This window comes from Mesoplodon mirus, assembly GCF_964341445.2.
Source record: "Mesoplodon mirus genome assembly, chromosome: 2".
NCBI lineage: Eukaryota > Metazoa > Chordata > Mammalia > Artiodactyla > Ziphiidae > Mesoplodon > Mesoplodon mirus.
This window is the reverse complement of record NC_138977.1, coordinates 37,769,023-37,788,823: the sequence shown is the minus strand read 5'-3', so window position 1 is coordinate 37,788,823 and position 19,801 is coordinate 37,769,023. Positions and strand designations below refer to the sequence as shown.

The following is a 19,801-nucleotide window of genomic DNA, read 5'->3' as shown; positions in this document are numbered from 1 at the left end:
ATGATTATGAACGTTGAGACTATGTCATCTGTCTGAAAATACATGTAATCATAACTATGTTCTATTGATAACTAATATCAATAAGTCTGGATGTACCTAACGTTCTTGAGAATACAGAGGAAAAAGAAAACATAGGAAACACCACCATGAAAAGTAAACTTCAGGGACTTCCCTGGTGGCACAGTGGTTAAGAATCTGCCTGCCAATGCAGGGGACATGGGTTTGAGCCCTGGTCTGGGAAGATCCCATATGCTGTGGAACAACTAAGCCCATGCGCCACAACTAGTGAGCCTGTGCTCTAGAGCCCACGCGCCACAACTACAAAGCCCGCGCACCCTAGAGCCCGCGTGCCCCAACTACTGAGCCTGCGTGCTGCAACTATTGAAGCCTGTGTGCCTAGAGCCGGTGCTTCACAAGAAGAGAAGCCACCACAATGAGAAGCCCACACACCGCAACAAAGAGTAGCCCCCGCTCGCCGCAACTAGAGAAAGCCCACACGTAGCAACTGAGACCCAACATGGGGGAAAAAAAAAAGGTAAACTTCATTGAAAATGCTCTGCTAAGTGCATTGAGAGCTTAACTCTTACCTGGTTTTACAAATAATACACAGATGTCCATGCTGAAAAGCTTAACATCAGAGCAATAGTAATATTCACAGATAAAGTGATAAGTAAATGAGAGAGAAGATTCATTTGTTTTCATTTTCTTTCAGGTTAAATTATAACTTAAGCCTTAATGTTGAAGTCATACATAGTATACCCTTTAATTCAGAGCACAGAGCAGAGCCATACCTGTCAAAAGAATCTGTGGCTACTTTGTAGAGATAAATAAAGAGTTTACTGCAGTGCCGTAGAGTGGGTGACACTGAATCCATCAAGATTACGTCTTCCTCTAAAAGTCTTTGAAATGGCTGTGTATTTGAGGGGAAGACATTCATGGGGCTTATTTTTCTTAAGTCTGAGAAACAGCCAAGAAATCGAACGGCATCTGCCAACTTCTCATACTGAATCTCTGTTTTGAAGAAATGAGAGTTGGCCGGCTCATAGCGCATTGCTGCAGTCAATGTGCAGAACACAGTGTGGAGAAGTTCAAACACTTGATTCTGGTTCACTTTCTCCCAGCCATTCTTGGGTGGTGAGCTCAAAGATCTTTCCATAGCAACAAGCAAGGACGTAATGTACACAAATCCTCCAACTTTCCTAAAAACTGTTCTTGAACGATGGCTTTCTCGAAGGACTGACAGGAGGGCCTACAGGGGACAAAGAAACAATACAAACAAAAACAAACTTATAATTCAAATTAAAGAAAAATAACTGTACATGAATGTCAAAGGGGAATGCCATTCTGTGAACATCTGATATGAGTATTTTTGTCATTTACCGAATAAGCAGTCTTATGAAGCATGCCAAATATTTTGCTAACTAAAAAGTGCCATATTAAAAGCAGAAGATCATTTTAGAAAACACTATAGTCTATTGCTTTTGACAGAATAATGGATATATCCAAATCCTGGCTGAAAAGCCTTTCCTATATATTTGATGAATAATGACATCAATGAATTCAGTGATTTTTACAAAGTAATTTTATTAAACAAGTAAAATACATATTCGAGTATAATTTTACACAATCATGAAAACTTATGACTGTGTGTATACAAAATGATTTATTCTAGAAAGGATTAGAGAGATGATCAGGGAAGCCAAGAGCTGAAGTATTCTGATTCATATAAAATGACCATATCCCGATGCTTTGGATAGAGCAGTCACTTCAGAGGAGTTATTAGACATTCTCTCTTGCAAAGTGAACTGCGGCCTGAGGGCTGAAAGCATGTTCTTTCCCAGAATAGCTGTTAAGGCCAAACAGGTAAAACAAACTTTTATAACTATCAGTTATTTTCTGAACTATCACACTTTTAACACAGTTTATTATTAAAAATAACATTATAAAATTACTTAATATTTTATGGGGCACTTACTATGTATTAGGTACTTCTTTAAGTACTTTAATACATTTAGCTTATTTAATTCTCTCAATAATCCTATGCAGCGGAACTATTACTATCCGCACTTTAGAGATGAAAAATTGAGGCCCCACGTGGTTAAATAATTTGCCAAAGGCTTATACAATGTCAAAGATAGGATTTAAACCCAGGCAGTCTGATTCCCCTACTCATGCACTTAACCATGAAGCTATACTGCCCCAAAGAGCAATTCGAAATCTGTTTGCAGATACACAGGCTCCTTTTCCCTGTTTCAGCAACTGAAACACCATGAGAACCTAATTTTGCTTAAGACACAATTTACAATCTTCCCAGTCATTACATTTGAAAAGGCCATTTTATTAAAATATCTCATACATTTCTAATAGTATTTGCAAAAGGGAAAAGCTAAATAATATATATAATTACCTTTTACAAATATACTATTGATACTTTAGAAATTATGAGATTCCACTGTACATACCTATACCTTATTATTTTAATAGACAGAAAATGTACAATCTGTATATGTAAATAAAATTTAGAAATACAGTGTATTTCTTCCATTATTCTCCAAGCAGTTAGTTTCCATTTTGTTTCCGTATCTTCTCAAATTTAATAAACTGTACTTGTAATATCAACTCCTATTTACAACAAGACTTCATAACTTTTTGTTATTTTTAAGCATCTTATAACCTAGCCTGAAGGTTAAATGCAAGGGCTAGAGTTAGCACGCTTGGGTGGAAATTTTGACCCCAACATTAAAAAGCATTTCACTACGGTTAGTTACTTAACCTTTCTGTGCCAGAGTTTCCTCTTATGTAAAATCTAGACAATAATAAGAACTTACTTTACAGGAAATACATGTAAAACCCTTAGCAAAGTGCCTGGCATAAAAACCCATAACCATCATCATCTTCAAAAATACACTGGGGAAAAACTGGACATGTATTATTTTATATATGAGGAAGCACGTGTTAAGAGTCAAAGTAATATGTACAAAATCGTATCGCTGGTCAGAATTATAATAGGGGTCAGAAAAACAGTGCTTATTAATCCTTAGTCCAAAAGTACTCTATGTTGTGTGCTTCTGGATAAGTTCACCTCCTACTGCCTCAAAACTGGTTACTCTGTTGGCACTGTGACATTATCACAGCATAATCTCAGTATCTGAAAATTTCAAATACCATGAATAACTTAATATCCTGCTTAAATCAATAATTAATGATAATGTAACAAATGTCAAAGTTACAAGGAGATGTAGATGCGAGGTGGTTCATTAGGCAAAATCATCAGCTACATATTCACTCCATTTGCATAAATCTAATGCTTACAATTCAAGTTTGTACATTGGCAGAATTATAAAATACTACCTATTACAAATTAAACTACATAGGTCTGCGGTTGTCTCAACTGAATGGAGACAGTGAGAAGCAATTCTGAATGAAGCAAAAATGGAAACTGAAACTGGAATCCCAAATCCTCCTCGCTGCCTTCCAACACTACTTCATGCCCTCAAAGCAGTGGAATGCTGGAACCCGCTCATACCGGTCAGGAGAGCCAAGAGTTTTATTTTTGGAATTCTGCATACCAGTTGTTAAAAACATAACCATAATTAAAAATTAAGTCCTAAAAATTTAAAACTAAATTAATTATTGCAAAAACAAAAGTAGTATACTCAAAACTCTGTACTTCTTAGTTATTTTCTATATTTTATTATTATTTGTGCCCTTGAGATATTATACAATGGGGTGCTACTGTACACCTCTTCCCAAGCCACATTCAGTAACACATTAGTTGCCTGAAAACAGGTCACAGTGGGAGTACTGACACCATGGAAATCAGTAAATGCAGCAATATCAGGACCCCCTCCTGTCTTCCTCCTGTCTCAGTCAGTTATCACCATTTACCAGAACAACACCGTTTTAAAATTACAGGTCAGTTAATTACCTCTTGTTGGCTTTATCTACCAATATTTTACAAATCCAATTACAAAGGTACCAAGAAAGGAGGAAAATGTATGTTTAAAAAGTTGGCAACCTTACCGACTTTTGAAGGCACTTGTTTTTACCCCAACAATCCCCTCAAATATACAAATGTTCCTCAATATTGATATGCAGGGCTTCCCTGGTGGCGCAGTGGTTGAGAGTCCGCCTGCCGATGCAGGGGACACGGGTTCGTGCCCCGATCCCGGAAGATCCCACATGCCGCGGAGCGGCTGGGCCCGCGAGCCATGGCCGCGGAGCCTGTGTGTCCGGAGCCTGTGCTCCGCAACGGGAGAGGCCACAGCAGTGAGAGGCCCGCGTACAGCAAAAAAAAAAAAAAAAAAAAAAAAAAAAAAAAAAAAAAATATTGATATGCATGTAGATGTCTTCCTTGTCTAAGAGATAAATTGTGGTCAGATTATTCTTGCTTTTAAGTTAAAATGCACACTCAAAATTGTCATTATGGGAATTCCCTGGGGGTCCAGTGGTTAGGACTCCGTGCTTTCACTGCCAGGGCCTGGGTTCAATCCCTGGTTGGGGAACTAAGATTCCACAAGCCACGCAGCCAGGCCAAAAAAAAAAAAAAAAAAAAAAAAATTGGCATTATGCTCAAAACAGGATGAAACATACAACAGCATAAAGAAAACCACACAAATTTCTCATTATTGATGAGAAATTAACTGAATAAAGCAAAAGTTTAATAAAAGAAATACATGATTCTAGAAGGGAGCTATACTTCCTGTCATGTCTGTGCCAGGAACAGGGTGAGGGTCCCAGGAGAGGAAGTCAGAGGGAAAAGAGACAGCTGTCATCCCCAGGGGCCTTGGAGGTCAGGTTAGAGACACTGGCTTTTCTTCAGTTATTATTTTGACATAATTTTAGACTTGACGAAAAATTGCAAGAATAGTTCATAATAGTTTTAAGTCATTTAAAAACAGCCATAGGGCTTCGTTGGTGGCGCAGTGGTTGAGAGTCCGCCTGCCGATGCAGGGGACACGGGTTCGTGCCCCGATCCCGGAAGATCCCACATGCCGCGGAGCGGCTGGGCCCGCGAGCCATGGCCGCGGAGCCTGTGTGTCCGGAGCCTGTGCTCCGCAACGGGAGAGGCCACAGCAGTGAGAGGCCCGCGTACAGCAAAAAAATAAAAATAAAAAAATAAAAAAAATAAAAAATAAAAACAGCCATAGATTTTAGTAGTAAAAATCATAGTAACACACTTATCAAACTTACTCTTAGGATGTCAGTCTTCAGCTGCAGTTCTGTTGGTGGGGCTGAGTGCATCAACCCCAGGAGCGTGCCCATGTCATCATCTCCATTTGGAGAAAGCACCAACTGCTGGATCATCATCAGGGCATGCTGCCGACATTGTGGGTACCTTACTATATTATGCGCACATCTTGCGCCTCCAAATTCTCGAAAAATTCCTTGGAGGAAGGAGAAAAAAGAACAATATGGGCTAACTTAAAACATTCTAAGCCAAATGAATTAAAACCTGATGTTTTCGTAGAAAGAATAACTCAAAAGAATGCACATAAAACCCACCCAGCTATTTCACTTTTTAAATTACAATAGAAAAATCTCCTTTTAAATTTACAATTACAATACAATACAAAACTGTGGGTTGTCAGCAAAGGCATATACAAATTTTCTGTAGATTTCCTTTATGCAAGAATGCCCTGGGGCTTCCCTGGTAGCGCAGTGGTTAAGAATCTGCAACTAAGCCCACACGCCCGTGTGCCTAAAGCCTGTGCTCTGCAACAAGAGAAGCCCACACACCTCAACGAAGAGTAGCCCCCACTCACTGCAACCAGAGAAAAGCCAGAGTGCAGCAACGAAGACCCAACGCAGCAAAAAATAAAATAAATAAATTTGAAAAAAAAAAAAGGAGAGAGAGGGAGCAACTGTAAAAAAAGGAAAAAAAGAAAAAAAGCACGTCCTGGTATGGTCAACATGTCCAACTTCTCCAAATCTAGACTATTCGGAAATTTCAAAGGTAGATACCAAAGAGGCCAATATTTTTATGTAGAGGCTTTACTGAACAATACTTGAAATCAGTTTAGTAAAAGGCTTTTAGAGGAACAATATCCCAAATAAATGAGGTTTAAACTGAAGAAGGCTTCTAAAACAGTAGCAAGAAAACAATGGAATAAGTTATTCTGCAATGAGAAAAATTACAAGGAACCAAACTTTTTTAGTTAGTAGAGCACACAAACAAAAAGAAGACAAATGCTACAACAGAAAGCATTAGGCACTGCACTGTCCCAAAGGATTTATGTAGATTTATTTAATCCTCACCCCCTACTACACAGATGAACATATGAGACACGCAGAAGTTGAGTGGCCAAGGTCAGACATACAGCTAGCAAGCAACCAGCAGGATTTATGCCTATATAGGCGCGTTCTATAGCCTGTGCTTTTGACCATGAATGATACTATTCTTATGTCAAATACCATCTTTTTTTTTTTTTTTTGACAGTTTTGCTTTATTTATTTATTTATTTATGGCTGTGTTGGGTCTTCGTTTCTGTGCGAGGGCTTTCTCTAGTTGTGGCAAGCGGGGGCCACTCTTCATCGCGGTGCGCGGGCCTCTCACTGTCGCGGCCTGTCTTGTTGCGGAGCACAGGCTCCAGACGCGCAGGCTCAGTAGCCGTGGCTCACGGGCCCAGTTGCTCTGCAGCATGTGGGATCTTCCCGGACCAGGGCTCAAACCCGTGTCCCCTGCATTGGCAGGCAGACTCTCAACCACTGCGCCACCAGGGAAGCCCCCCATCTTTTGAGTATAATAAAAAAAATGGACCAAGTGAGTGATCTAAATCATCAATTAGTATTTCCTCCAAAGTAACTGTTCTATCCTTTATGCTTTCAGAGTACCTTGCATATGCCACTATTGTAATAGTTTGTATCAAACCGTCTTAGTATTATTTGCTTATATATTTGGTCCCCTATTAGAATTTGATTTCCTTCTGGCCTGTGTTTCAAAAAATGTTTCCTGAAGGAATAAATGTCAAGTATATTTTGTGGAAGTGGCCACTGTTCTCTCTATTTAGTGACTTTCTATTTGCTAACTTCATAAGAATTCTATAACCTTAAAGTGAGTGTAAGTCAAGTGCCTGAGATTTAGCACATGGAAGGCCAGGTTTACTTACTTCCTGGCTGTCAGGTAGTGCCCATTAGACAATCATAATGGCTAATAATTTTTTGAATACTTACTATGAGTAAAATACTATTTTAAGTGCCTGAGATCACACAGCTAATAACATCTTTCTTAACAAGGAAAAGACAGTCAATAAGAAAAGAACTTTGTGAAAATGTCTGGCACGCTGGGAGATGGATGAAGTGACATTTGGTCTTATAGGGTCAACTCTTCAGTGGAATTGTTCAGTCTCTTCTTATGTAACTCTAGATCATGTCACAGAAAGCTAATTTGCGAAATAAATTGTTAGTACATCCTCGTTACATTTCTATTTCAGCTAACTAAATTTAGTTAATGGAAATAAGGAGATTATGATACCACAGACAAAATGCTAGTATCATACCCATTAACTTTTTTCATACTTATTGTTTGTATTACCTTCTAAATTCATTCAACTCTGCACTGGCATTTACCAAAACTGTACTTAAATAATTACTTATACAATTATGTTTATATCTTTCTTCATCAGGTTGTAATTCCTTTGAGGCAAGAATTATCCTTTTTTGGGGGGCTGCGTTGGGTCTTCGTTGCTGTGCGCGGGCTTTCTCTAGTTGCGGTGAGTGGGGGCTACTCTTCGTTGTGGTGCGTGGGCTTCTCATTGCGGTGGCTTATCTTGTTATGGAGCGTGGGCTCTAGGTGCATGGGCTTCAGTAGTTGCAGAATGCAGGCCCTAGAGCGCACAGGCTTCAGTAGTTGTGGTGGGTGGGCTCAGTAGTTGCAGTGTGCAGGCTCTAGAACACAGGCTCAGTAGTTGTGGCGCGCAGGCTTAGTTGCTCCGTGGCATGTAGGATCTTCCCAGACCAGGGATTGAACCCGTGTCCCCTGCATTGGCAGGCGGATTCTTAACCACTGTACCACCAGTTAAGTCCAAGAATTATCTCTGCATTTTGAACGCCTAGTATGGTGTCTAAGACACATGATATATTTTAAATATGTTGCATATTGGGCTCCTCCGCATTCAGGCAAATAGGCATGCATTTGTGTGTTTGCTAGTTCATTTATTTGTTCATTAACTCATTCATTTCTAGCTTACCATAACACTTAAAATACAATTCAAGTTCCTCAGCATGGCCTAAAAAAGCTCTATATGATCTGGGCTCAGCCTACTCATCTGAACTCACCTCCTCATCACTTATTCCTTTCAAGTTGTATTGACATTGGTGCCTGGGAGGTTTTTGACATCGGCTAAAATTTTAAGTAAACTTTTTCAAAAGCAAGTGTGATATTTTATAAATACAGTTGGACGGTTTATTAATGACAGGTAGAAAAAGACTGAAGAAAAGTTGAGATTAAAGATAAACAAAAGATTTACTGAATCCATTTTTACCTGGGAGAGGCAAGTTTTATTCTTTTCAGTATTTCCCTAAGGTTGTAACATTATAATACTCTGACTTGAATTACTAAATAATTAAGAGAATCACCATGTTTTGGAAAATATTTAAATAAGCAAAGTTATTTGATGAAGAGTCTGCACTATATAAGTAAAAAAACAGAAAAAGAATACTTCAAACACAAGGCATACAATAAAATATAAGAATATATTTTGAAGTAATAATAATGTTATATATTTTGTCATTCATAAACTTAGGAAGGTCAAAAGTATTGCATTTCTAGAGATATGATGGTGCCCTCACTGAATCAATAGTTTTTCCTCTAAGTGACAGGAGCATTTCAGAAGCAAGAATCATTACAGAAGACAAACCAGAGGTAATACCCTCCCCCAAAGCATTTGCTAGAAAATTTTCTAATTACCTGCATTTGTGTTTGATCCTTGAAGAAGCACTGTCAAGGTCTCCATGACCAACAAAGCCAGGTGTTTTTGGTCTTCAAATGAACTATTATTTCTTGAGTCCCCTAGGAAAAAAGAATTAAAGGTCCAAATCACAGAAGTTATAAGCTTATTTTTATCTGGATTTAGGATTTTTTAAATAATTTAAAAAATAATTCCTAGCACTTTTACCATCAACATAACTTACATAATACAGCCTTTAAAAATGATACACATGTCTACCAGCTACCAAAAGTGAAGTCAAAATCAATGTTCACAGGTGTGGCTAGAAAGCTACAGCTACCTAACAAATATTGAAAAGGAAAATGCCAATCAAAGTAAAATGTATCCTTCTCACAGGTGCTTTCCTAATCAAGGAGGTCAACAGAAGAATGCTAGATTTTAATGCACCAAAGAGAATGAAGAGTTTATGAATAGCGCTGTCTATTCAACTTGCATTAATTCATTCAACACACTTAATACTAAGTGCCAGATACTATGCTTTAAACAGATTTATCAGAAAGGACGAAAACCATCAAATTTAAGGTACCTAATTATAATACATATGTGTATACATAATATCACTAAAAAGATATATTTATCTGCTCTCTATAATTAATAAAAACATTTCAAGGCACCTAAACATCCCAACTGTTCCTAGAAGCTTTTCTTATTCCCTCTTAGAAACAAAGTAGTAGACATTGGTCACATGGATCATAAATGTTCTCAGTTTTTACCTTAAATTCTCTTCTACCACGACATACTTCTGAACCCCCCAACCCCCTGCCTTTCCCCAATTCCCCAACAGAGGCTGAATGAACAAGTTAACTTGTGGGAAACATTCACAAGGATCTCATAATAATGCACATTATTAAGTAATTCAAATCAATAACAAAATGACAGGCAAAACATGAACAGAACACCCTGCTCAAAGCCCTTTGTCAAATAAAAATAAAATTATGGAAAGTGCTTTACCTTGTTCATTTAGTGCCTGAGTTGGATCCTTCAAGAGGGCAGCATATTTGTGCAAAAGGTTTACCATGACCTCCAGAAGGCCCACCTCCCTGAACACGTCTTTAAATATGTAGTCGTGTCGTGTAAACTTAAGAAGTGTTTTCATTGCAATAATGCTACAGTGGTAAGAAGAGCTAGATTTTAAGAGGATGCTAACACTAATAAGTTCTTTACAAGGGATATAATTTAAGCTAAAAACGACAAACTCCAGCATCTCGAAGTATTTGTTTTGTACTTCTGGGAGTTTAGAAATCTTTTCTGCAAACTGTGACAGTGTGTGCTGTGACTCTAGGATGAAATAATTGGCATTGTCAGCCATGTAAATATTTGTGATGGCATCAAGAATGATGTGGGCAAGGAAGTTGGTTTTTGCTTTTAAAAATGCATTCTGAAGAACTGCAAAGGCCTGGACGTTTCTCACACTGTGACCTAAAATAGAAAACAAGAACATAAAACTCAGTGCTATGTGATATTTTCGGTGTGCTGGCTTCTCATTGCGGTGGCTTCTCTTGTTGTGGAGCATGGGCTCTAGGCACACAGGCTTCAGTAGCTGTGGCACACGGGCTCAGCAGTTGTGGCTCGGGGGCTCTAGAGCGCAGGCTCAGTAGTTGTGGTGCATGGGCTTAGTTGCTCTGTGGCATGTGGGATCTTCCTGGACCAGGGCTTGAACCCCTGTCCCCTGCATTGGCAGGAGATTCTTTTTTTTTTTTTGGGGGGGGGAAGCAAAATAATATATTTTTTTTAATTTAATTTTTTAACATCTTTATTGGAGTATAATAGCTTTACAATGGTGTGTTAGTTTCTGTTTTACAACAACGTGAACCAGTTATACATATACATATGTCCCCATATCTCTTCCCTCTTGCATCTCCCTCCCTCCTACCCTCCCTATCCCACCGCTCTAGGTGGTCACAAAGCAAGGAGCTGATCTCCCTGGCAGGCAGATTCTTAACCACTCACTGTGCCACTAGGAAAGTCCCAAAACAAGTCTATTTAAACAGATTATGAATTGTAACATCTATCAAGTATTTACTAAGAATACATCCTGTTTTCACCAAAGGTCTTCTTTGTCTTCAACAGCTTCAGTCATTTAATTAAAAATAAATTAACACTGGGCTTCCCTGGTGGCACAGTGGTTGAGAGTCTGCCTGCCGATGCAGGGGACACGGGTTCGTGCCCTGGTCCGGGAGGATCCTACATGTCACGGAGCGGCTAGGCCCGTGAGCCATGGCCGCTGAGCCTGCGCATCCGGAGCCTGTGCTCCGCAACGGGAGAGGCCACAACAGTGAGAGGCCCGTGTACCGCAAAAAAAACAACAAAAAAACCCCCCAAAAACCCAAAAAACACTAATTAATTTTTTAATGCAGCATTATGAATATTCTGATTCCAGAATAGTATATATTGAAACATCAGACTATTTTAGAAAAAATAAAGCAAATTATACAGGTCTAGGCTTCAGAGTTTGGAAATGTGCAGGAGTGTCTTTTTATTATCTGTAAGATTGACCTTGACTATAAGAACAGTTACCTCTCAATGTGAAAAGACTTTCAGGCTGAAGAGGTAACAGGCATGAGAACAGCAAAAATGGCAGCAGGAAAACAGGAGGGGAAAAAAATTCTCTAAGTTCCAGTTTTACATTTTTAATTATAACATTAGAACTTTCATGAAATTTTAATTCGGGAATTTATTTTGTTTTCAAGCTGGAAGTGCAATTTGTTTACATACACATTTGTTAAAGCAATTTATGGCCAGCTACTAGCTATATTTATAATTATCTGATTTTCAAACACACCAACTGGAAAAAACAAAAATCTGTATATAATAGCTCTTGTGAGGCAAATTAGTGACAATCATTATAAAGAAATTAACATAGGAAATATGTGAGGCAAATGAAAACAAGCGTTTGTCTATAAAAACTGTCCCCAGGTTCACAACCATTAGGAATATAGAGCATTTGCAAGAGTGACCAAACAGTTAACACAGAGCCTTACAGAATCAGCTGCGTTTTAGAAAGAGGATAAACACAGAACGAGGAAAAATACAAAATGGGTTAGAAAGACTGCTCAGAAATTCTGGTTTGGACATTATCTGAAAAATGCAAAGATTTAAAAAAAATCTTCAGTCTATATGTGACTTTAACTTTCTATTTGTTTATAACATACAAACTTATTCCATGTGTGCCAAATGTCAAATCCTTCCTTCTAGTTCCTCACTAATGTGATGCTTGCTCTTTTTGAGTACATCTTTACTTTTTATTACCTGCAGGTAGTCAAAAACCAAGCTTTGATAGACTGATGAACATACAAACGTACAAGTCTGACTACATGTGACTAATAAGGTTAAAGAATAACTCTAATCAATATTTTGCATCTTTGGGCTATATGACAATATCAATTCTCACCATAAAGAAAGGAGTTAGAAAGAGCTGAACTTAGGGTAATGTGGCAAAATTTAGATTTTTCCGAGTTTAATTTTCATGATCTGGTTTTAAGTGATGTCACTGACAAAAGATAAGGCATATTAACCACCAACCCCAAAGAGCTGAACTGGACATAATGTGTAAAAATACACACAATTAAAAGTCAAATGTAGGGGCTTCCCTGGTGGCGCAGTGGTTGAGAGTCCGCCTGCCGATGCAGGGGACACGAGTTCGTGCCCCGGTCCGGGAGGATCCCGCATGCCGTGGAGTGGCTGGGCCCGTGAGCCATGGCCGTTGGGCCTGTGCGTCCGGAGCCTGTGCTCTGCAATGGGAGAGGCCACAGAAGTGGGAGGCCCGCATATGGCAAAAAAAAAAAAAACAAACCTCAAATGTAAAATGTGGTAATCCTCGCATATAAAGATAACAGTAGAAATGCAGTGATCAGAGGAATTTTGGCTCTTTGTAATTTCTTTTTACTTACAGTAATGAATCTGCTCTGATTCATTACTTACTCCTTAATCCCCCTTGTTATCCAATTCATCTAGGGGCCATTAGCAAGTCGTTAAAATAGGTTGATCAGAGTAAATGACCAAGGAACATCAAGACTAACTGGTCTCCAAGACCAGCTTCAAGAGCAGAGCATTTTAACCAATGGAATAACCAATCAGTCTTATACTAACATGTAAAATTCAATCATTCCTGTGACTAATCCAGAAAAAGATTTTGTAATATTATTTCCAAATTTAGTACACCTTATATACAATGAAACTAAATAGAATCTAATAATTTGGCTTTCTATCAGGAAAAACTATCTAAAGGAATGTCAGAACTCTAATTCCAAAATCAGTGGCATACACATTTGAAGTGTTGATGGTATCAGGAGTAATTATTCAGGACTGTCATAGCCATTAAATTCCTATAATATTTAATTGGGAAGGGAGCATAATTAAATCTAAAAGAAAATTAAAAGATTGCTCTATATGAGACAGGAATATCTCCTAAATATTGACACATAAATGCTCTACTATTTTAACTAAACAGATGTATCCTGTATAAGTTTCAAAATTTGCATTAACTGACTAAAATCTGTTTAGCACACAAATAACTAAAATAAGAGTAAAGTAAGGAAATCATTCTAACAGATGACAATCACCATCTCATTACTCTCAAGTCTATATAAGCAGAAACAAAAGAAACTCATTATTCTAAGGTTTAGAAGAACAAGTGTATATACAACAAAGAATAGAGCTTTCCTATTTCAGAATCTAATGTAAAAGTGAACGCTTGAAAAAAGAGCCTATATGACACAAGCATAAGCAAAATGTAAAATGAAGTAAGAATAAAGGTCTAAATAAAGAAATGCAAGTGTTCATTCAGAATACAGACACTGAATATTATTTTGCAGATTCCAAGTCACCAGAGTTAGATTCCATGCAACACCGCAGATGACTGCTCTGAGGAGTAGAGATGAATAGAAAGGTGAACAGTTACAAAGACACCTATGGAAATCCAGGTGAGTGATCTGCACAGCCTCAACTAAGGTAGTGGCAGTAGGGCTGTTACCAGAAGGGAGGAAATTAATAAATGTTTAGGAAGTATAAGACAGAAAGTAACGAATGAATTACACATGTGAGTGACCAATCAGAATGACAGCTGGCTATAGACAATCCTCAGGGTTATACTCCCGCAAGCCAGCTGAACATGAGCCCTGGCCACATTTGCATCCAATATAAAGTGAACCAGAATAGATAAAAAGCTCTCAAAAGTAAACCCATGATGAACAATGCAAGGCACTTTGGTTACTAGCGTGAACAAAAATACGAGAAAGGAAAAAATACATTATCCTTTTATATTGGTTAATGTGTTATGAGAATTAATGTGTTACAAGACAATGCTTGTAAAGGTGAAGCCACAGAAGAGTTCTGAAAAAGACAGTTATGGTCTTTTTTTATGAAGAGATATATTCTCTATTAAACATGTATTAAAAGCACTCGCTGTGTTTAGGGAACAAATTTGGAAGCTATGGAGAGCTATGAATTACAGAGTACAAACCTTGTAAAGATGTTTCTAGCATAGTTAAGGTAAAAAACCACCATGGAGTTGTTATTAAACAGAAGAACTGCTACATTTTTCTTTAATTTCCTTCTTTCGAAAAATCTATCTGCTGGTAAGGATACAAAGTTTTATAAAAAGCATTTGCTATATAATATAGAAACAGGAGTCATTTTCAAGCTTTAACATACACACACAAATACATTTACCAGCTTCACTAATAACTCAGTCTACTTTTTCTTTTAAATTTTATATTTCTATACTGTTTCACTTGACCTAAAATCAGCAGTAAAAATAAGGTAGGTAAACTGTATCTATGTATAGAGCAATATAAGGCAGATATATTCATGTTTTCTCATTTAAATGTAATTATCAATGAATGGGTAAAAATTCCTTGGTAACAGGAATTTTCTTTTCATAGATAAGCAAAGGGAAACCAGTGAAGTCAAAGAAAGTATTCCCTGAAGTACCCCTAAGAAATAACTGAAAGTATGATAGTGTCAAATATATCAGAATATACACAGTTCCAACTTATAAATAATCCAGACCAAAGAGTTAAAATCTGTAAAGGACTATCACTGCCTCATTCTATCAATGTTTAATAAACATGGCCTCATCACAGCTGGATTTCCTCATCTCCATTCCTGTGCAATAGTCCATTATCTCTCCTATAAACTACAACAAGCATCCAAAATGAAATTACAAAAACAATTTTATTCACAACAGTATAAAAAAGAATAAAATATTTAAGAATAAATTTAACAAAAGAATTGAAAGTTCTATACAATGGACACTATAAAACATTGCTGAGAGAAAATACTAGGACCCAAATAAGGGATAGTTGTACGCTCATGAATTGAAGGACTCAATACTGTTAAGTTGTCAAGTCTCTCCAAACTGATCTACAGATTCAATGTACTCCCAATGAATATCTCAGCAGGCTTTTTTTTCAATAATTAACAAATTATTAAATTCATATGGAAGTTCAAAGGACCTAAAATAGCCAGAATAATTTGGAAAACGAAGAACAAAATTGGACAACTTAAATGACTCTATTTCAAGACTTTAAAGATATAGCAATCAAGACCATATAGTATTGGCTTAAGGACAGACACATTAATGGAGCAGAAATGAGAAAGAGTTCCAAATGTACCGTTATATAATCTTTTTCAATAAAGAGTCCTAGCACGTGTGCATATCCATATTGGGAAAAAAAACAAACAAACCTTACTTCCTACCATATACAAAAATTAACTTGAAAGGTATCATAGACCTTAGTGTAAGAGTTAAAATATGAAACTCCTAGAAGAAATCAGGAGATCTCAGTGAATCTGGGTTAAGATTTCTTCAGTATGAGGCAAAACCCACAAAATATTTTAAAAGTGATAAACTAGTCTTCATCAAAATTAAAAACTTGTGGGCTTCCCTGGTGGCGCAGTGGTTGAGAGTCCGCCTGCCGATGCAGGGGACACGGGTTCGTGCCCCAGTCCGGGAGGATCCCACATGCTGCACAGCAGCTGGGCCCATGAGCCATGGCCGCTGAGCCTGCGCGTCCAGAGCCTGTGCTCCGCAATGGGAGAGGCCAAAACAGTGAGAGGCCCGCGTACCACAAAAAAATATAAAAAAATAAAAATAATAAAAACTTGTGATCTTCAAAGATACTACCAAGAAAAGGCACATCAAGACTAAGAGAACATACTTACAAAATGTATGTATCTTATAAAGGACTTATCCAGAATATCTGAAGAACTCTTAAAATTCCAATGAAAGAAACAATCCTATCAAACATTAGACAGAGATCTGAACCAAAGTAGAGACACAGACAGAAAATAAGAACATGAAAAGATGCTTGAAATATTTTAGAAAAGGTAAATTATATAAAAAAAGATACTATTACACACTTGAATATCTAAAATTAAGACTAATAACACCCAGTGTTTCTGACGATGTAAAGCAAACTTTCATACATAGCTGATGTGAATGCAAAATGGGACAGCCACTTTAGAAAATAGTTTGGCAGTTTCTCATAAAGTTAAACATAGATCTACCATATGAATCAGTAATTCCACTGCTTGGTATCACCCCAAAGAAATGAAAACATACGTCCACACAAAGACGTGTTTTACACGAAAGTTTCTGGTACATTTATTCATGACAGTTAAATAAACACCATCAACTGCTGAATGGATAAACAAATGGCAAGATATCTAAACAATGAAATACTATCCAGAATTAAAATGGAAATATGTAATAACATGGATAAATGTTGAAAATGAACAAAGCCAGATACAAGAAACTACATAATTTATGAGTCTAGTTTATGAAATTCTAGAAAGGGCAAAACCAAAGCAGATCGGGGAAGAGGATAATGAGGGGGACACTGAATACAAAGAGGAACAAGGAAACTTTTAGAAGGATGGGAATATTCCATATCATGATTATGGTGGTGACAGCACAACCACATGTATTTACCTAAACTCATCAAACTCAACACTTAAAATGGATACATTTTAATATATACAAATTATACCTCAATACTGCTGACAAAAAATAAAACAGATTCCATATTCCCTTTATGTGGAATAGAACTATCTACTTTAGCCTGTATAATAACTCTACAAAGTAGGTCATGGGAAAGAGATAATTTTAAGTTATAAATGAAACTCAAAATGATCTAGCTTGACCCATTCATTTTATAGAATATTACATCAATGTTTCTGAAGAAGAAACTGATATCTAGAAAGGTTAGGTCACTCATGGTTACCTGAATTCTGACTCTTAGGGCAACGTCCTTTCTAGCTAACCTTGTTTTTATAAACATGTCACTGAATTCTCAAAATAACCCCCAGAGGTGCTAGGTTATGTACGTATCATCCCTGTTATGGATGAGACAAAATCAGGCAGACATATGAGGAAGTTTAATTTAGATGCATTAATTAGCTCATTATAGTAGTGTAATTACAAAATTATACTTCTGTAACTAAATATTATGTCAGTGTTACAAGCAGATTGAGTAACCAAATGAAACAATGAAATCTAAAATAGGATGTATATTGCTGAGCTATTTTTAGTTTGAACTCATAGAAAGAGTTAATTGTAGAATACTCAAACTAGAGTCTACGAATTAGAAGGGTTAATTTGATATTGTTCCTTAATATTAAATAAAATGAAGCCTTGAACCGCTCAGTAAGATATTCCTAGATTTTGCTTATTTAAAAAGTTCTGTATAACCTATACACTGAGGGTACATCTTATGGAAGTAAGTTTGACAACTTCAATCTAAGTTGTGACTTTTCAATATAATTTTCTCCAGTAAATTAAATTTAGGATATTCTAGTATATCTATTTATTCTCACTGACTTAAAAATTTATAACTGCTAGCTTCTATGTCATAAAATACATAGATAATGTACTGTGAAATTTAAATAACCAGACATACTGATATTTTTTGGCTAGTTAAATTTTACATACAAATATCATAATTGTATTGAATACTTAGTATGTAACAATAATGTGAAAGGAACTATTAGAGGCCTGTGGGCTCAGATTCTTTCAGAATGGTTATTATGCATTTAAAAAATGAAAATAAATAATAAACCTAGCTTGCACTCTTACATAATTAAATGTTATTAATTATAAAATAAATTTTCTTAGTAAAAGATCACTAGATGAGGGCTTCCCTGGTGGCGCAGTGGTTGAGAGTCCACCTGCCGATGCAGGGGACACGGGTTCGTGCCCCGGTCTGGGAAGATCCCACATGCCGCGGAGCGGCTAGGCCCGTGAGCCACGGCCGCTGAGCCTGCGCGTCCGGAGCCTGTGCTCCGCAACGGGAAAGGCCACAACAGTGAGAGGCCCGCGTACCGCAAAAAAAAAAAAAAAAAAAAAAAAAATCACTAGATGAAGAACCAAAGTTAGGAAATCTGAACTATAAAATTTATTCTCTGATCCGAAAATATGTAATGTAACTTCTCTGTACCTAGGTTTGCTTAAATAAAATATAAGCATGTAGACCTGTGTTTTCTATATACCTCCTATATAGAGACAGATATAGAGATCAGAGTGTAAATCAAGTTCCATCCACATAAATTGGAAATGTGTGGAGTGTCAACATTCGACAGAGGCATGTTTGGATTATTAAACTGTTTTAACATTAAAATGAAATACTAAAATATAAATCTTACTGCTTTTTAAAATATTTTCATATTATTTTCAAGTATTTGATGTGCTAAAGACTGTCACTCAAGAAATTATACCATAGAAAGCACCAACTTTAATGAAAAACAGCATATTACCTTTCTATAAATAACAAAAATGAAGAGCAATCAAAATCTGACTAATTCATTCTTTCTCTATTTCTTTAAGTGGCTCAGAATGGGGGGGGAAAAAAAAGACTCACCTTTGCCTGCAGGCTGAGGTACTGCAAATCCAGGCAATAAAAAGGGTGCCCCTGTGGTAATACCAGCTGGTTTTAGTTCACTGACACCATATGTTGTTAGGGAAGTTATCAGATTAACCAGATCTTTCAAGGCATCTTTGGATTCTGCCTCTTTTGCTTGTTCCAATCTAGGAAGAGTATGATTTAGCAAATATGTTTTCTCTTGTGTTGTATTTTCAAATTTAATACAGAAAGAAAATTTCAATTTTATATGCAATACATAAATGTATAGAGTACTACAAGAAGTTTCTTCTTACATTTTTTCCTACATGAAAACATACTATTTTTATAAATCTACAAATTTTATTATAAGATATGATGGTGCATTTGAAAGAAATTATACCAATAGTCAGGACACCTGATAAATGCTGATTTTGCCACTAACAGTATTATTTTAGGTAAATCACTAATCTTTGGTATAGAAAGTCTCTATAATATAAAAGGATTAGATTAAATATCTCTTACGTTCCTTAAGGCTCTAAGGTTATAAAAGTTTCACTGTTTGTAACCAAAAACCTTATCAACCATTTCTTTCCTAAGAAATTTTCTCTGTTAATTTTTTTTTTAACATCTTTACTGGAGTATAATTGCTTTTCTCTGTTAATTTTAAAAAGTGAATTCCTTGGGAAGATTTGTAAGACTTTATCTGTATTTCATTAATTAATTCAAATACTCACATTAGAGTACATTTAAATAAACTTCTGAGTCTCTAACAATTTTTGAAAAGTCTTATTTCCTTTAAAGTTGTTTTTTTAATGTGAAAAGTTTTGTTTTAATAATATTTTCATACTATACACAGAATGTTGTAACCTGTTTTTTTCATTAACTAGTGTTATGCACATGCCTCTCCGTGTTAGTATAAACTCGCAATAGATATGCTGTTAATGGCTATAGAGAGCCAACCATAGATTTGGGGAGTGGAGGGTGGGACAGCTAGTAGATACCAGAATTCAGGAG

The 19,801-nt window shown here is 36.7% G+C and overlaps 1 protein-coding gene across 7 annotated transcripts in view; it reads right to left on the bottom strand.

The window, feature by feature from the left end:
• WDFY3 (WD repeat and FYVE domain containing 3) overlaps positions 1–19,801 on the bottom strand; it is a 279,594-nt gene that overhangs the window by 124,116 nt on the left and 135,677 nt on the right. For all 7 annotated transcript variants that reach the window (XM_082632435.1, XM_082632434.1, XM_082632436.1 and 4 more), the window contains 5 exons: positions 18,806–18,972; positions 9,900–10,367; positions 8,909–9,010; positions 5,194–5,387; positions 792–1,249 (listed from right to left, as the gene is read on the bottom strand). In XM_082632435.1, coding sequence (XP_082488561.1) covers positions 792–1,249; positions 5,194–5,387; positions 8,909–9,010; positions 9,900–10,367; positions 18,806–18,972 — 1,389 coding nt within the window. The remainder of the gene's footprint in view (positions 1–791; positions 1,250–5,193; positions 5,388–8,908; positions 9,011–9,899; positions 10,368–18,805; positions 18,973–19,801) is intronic.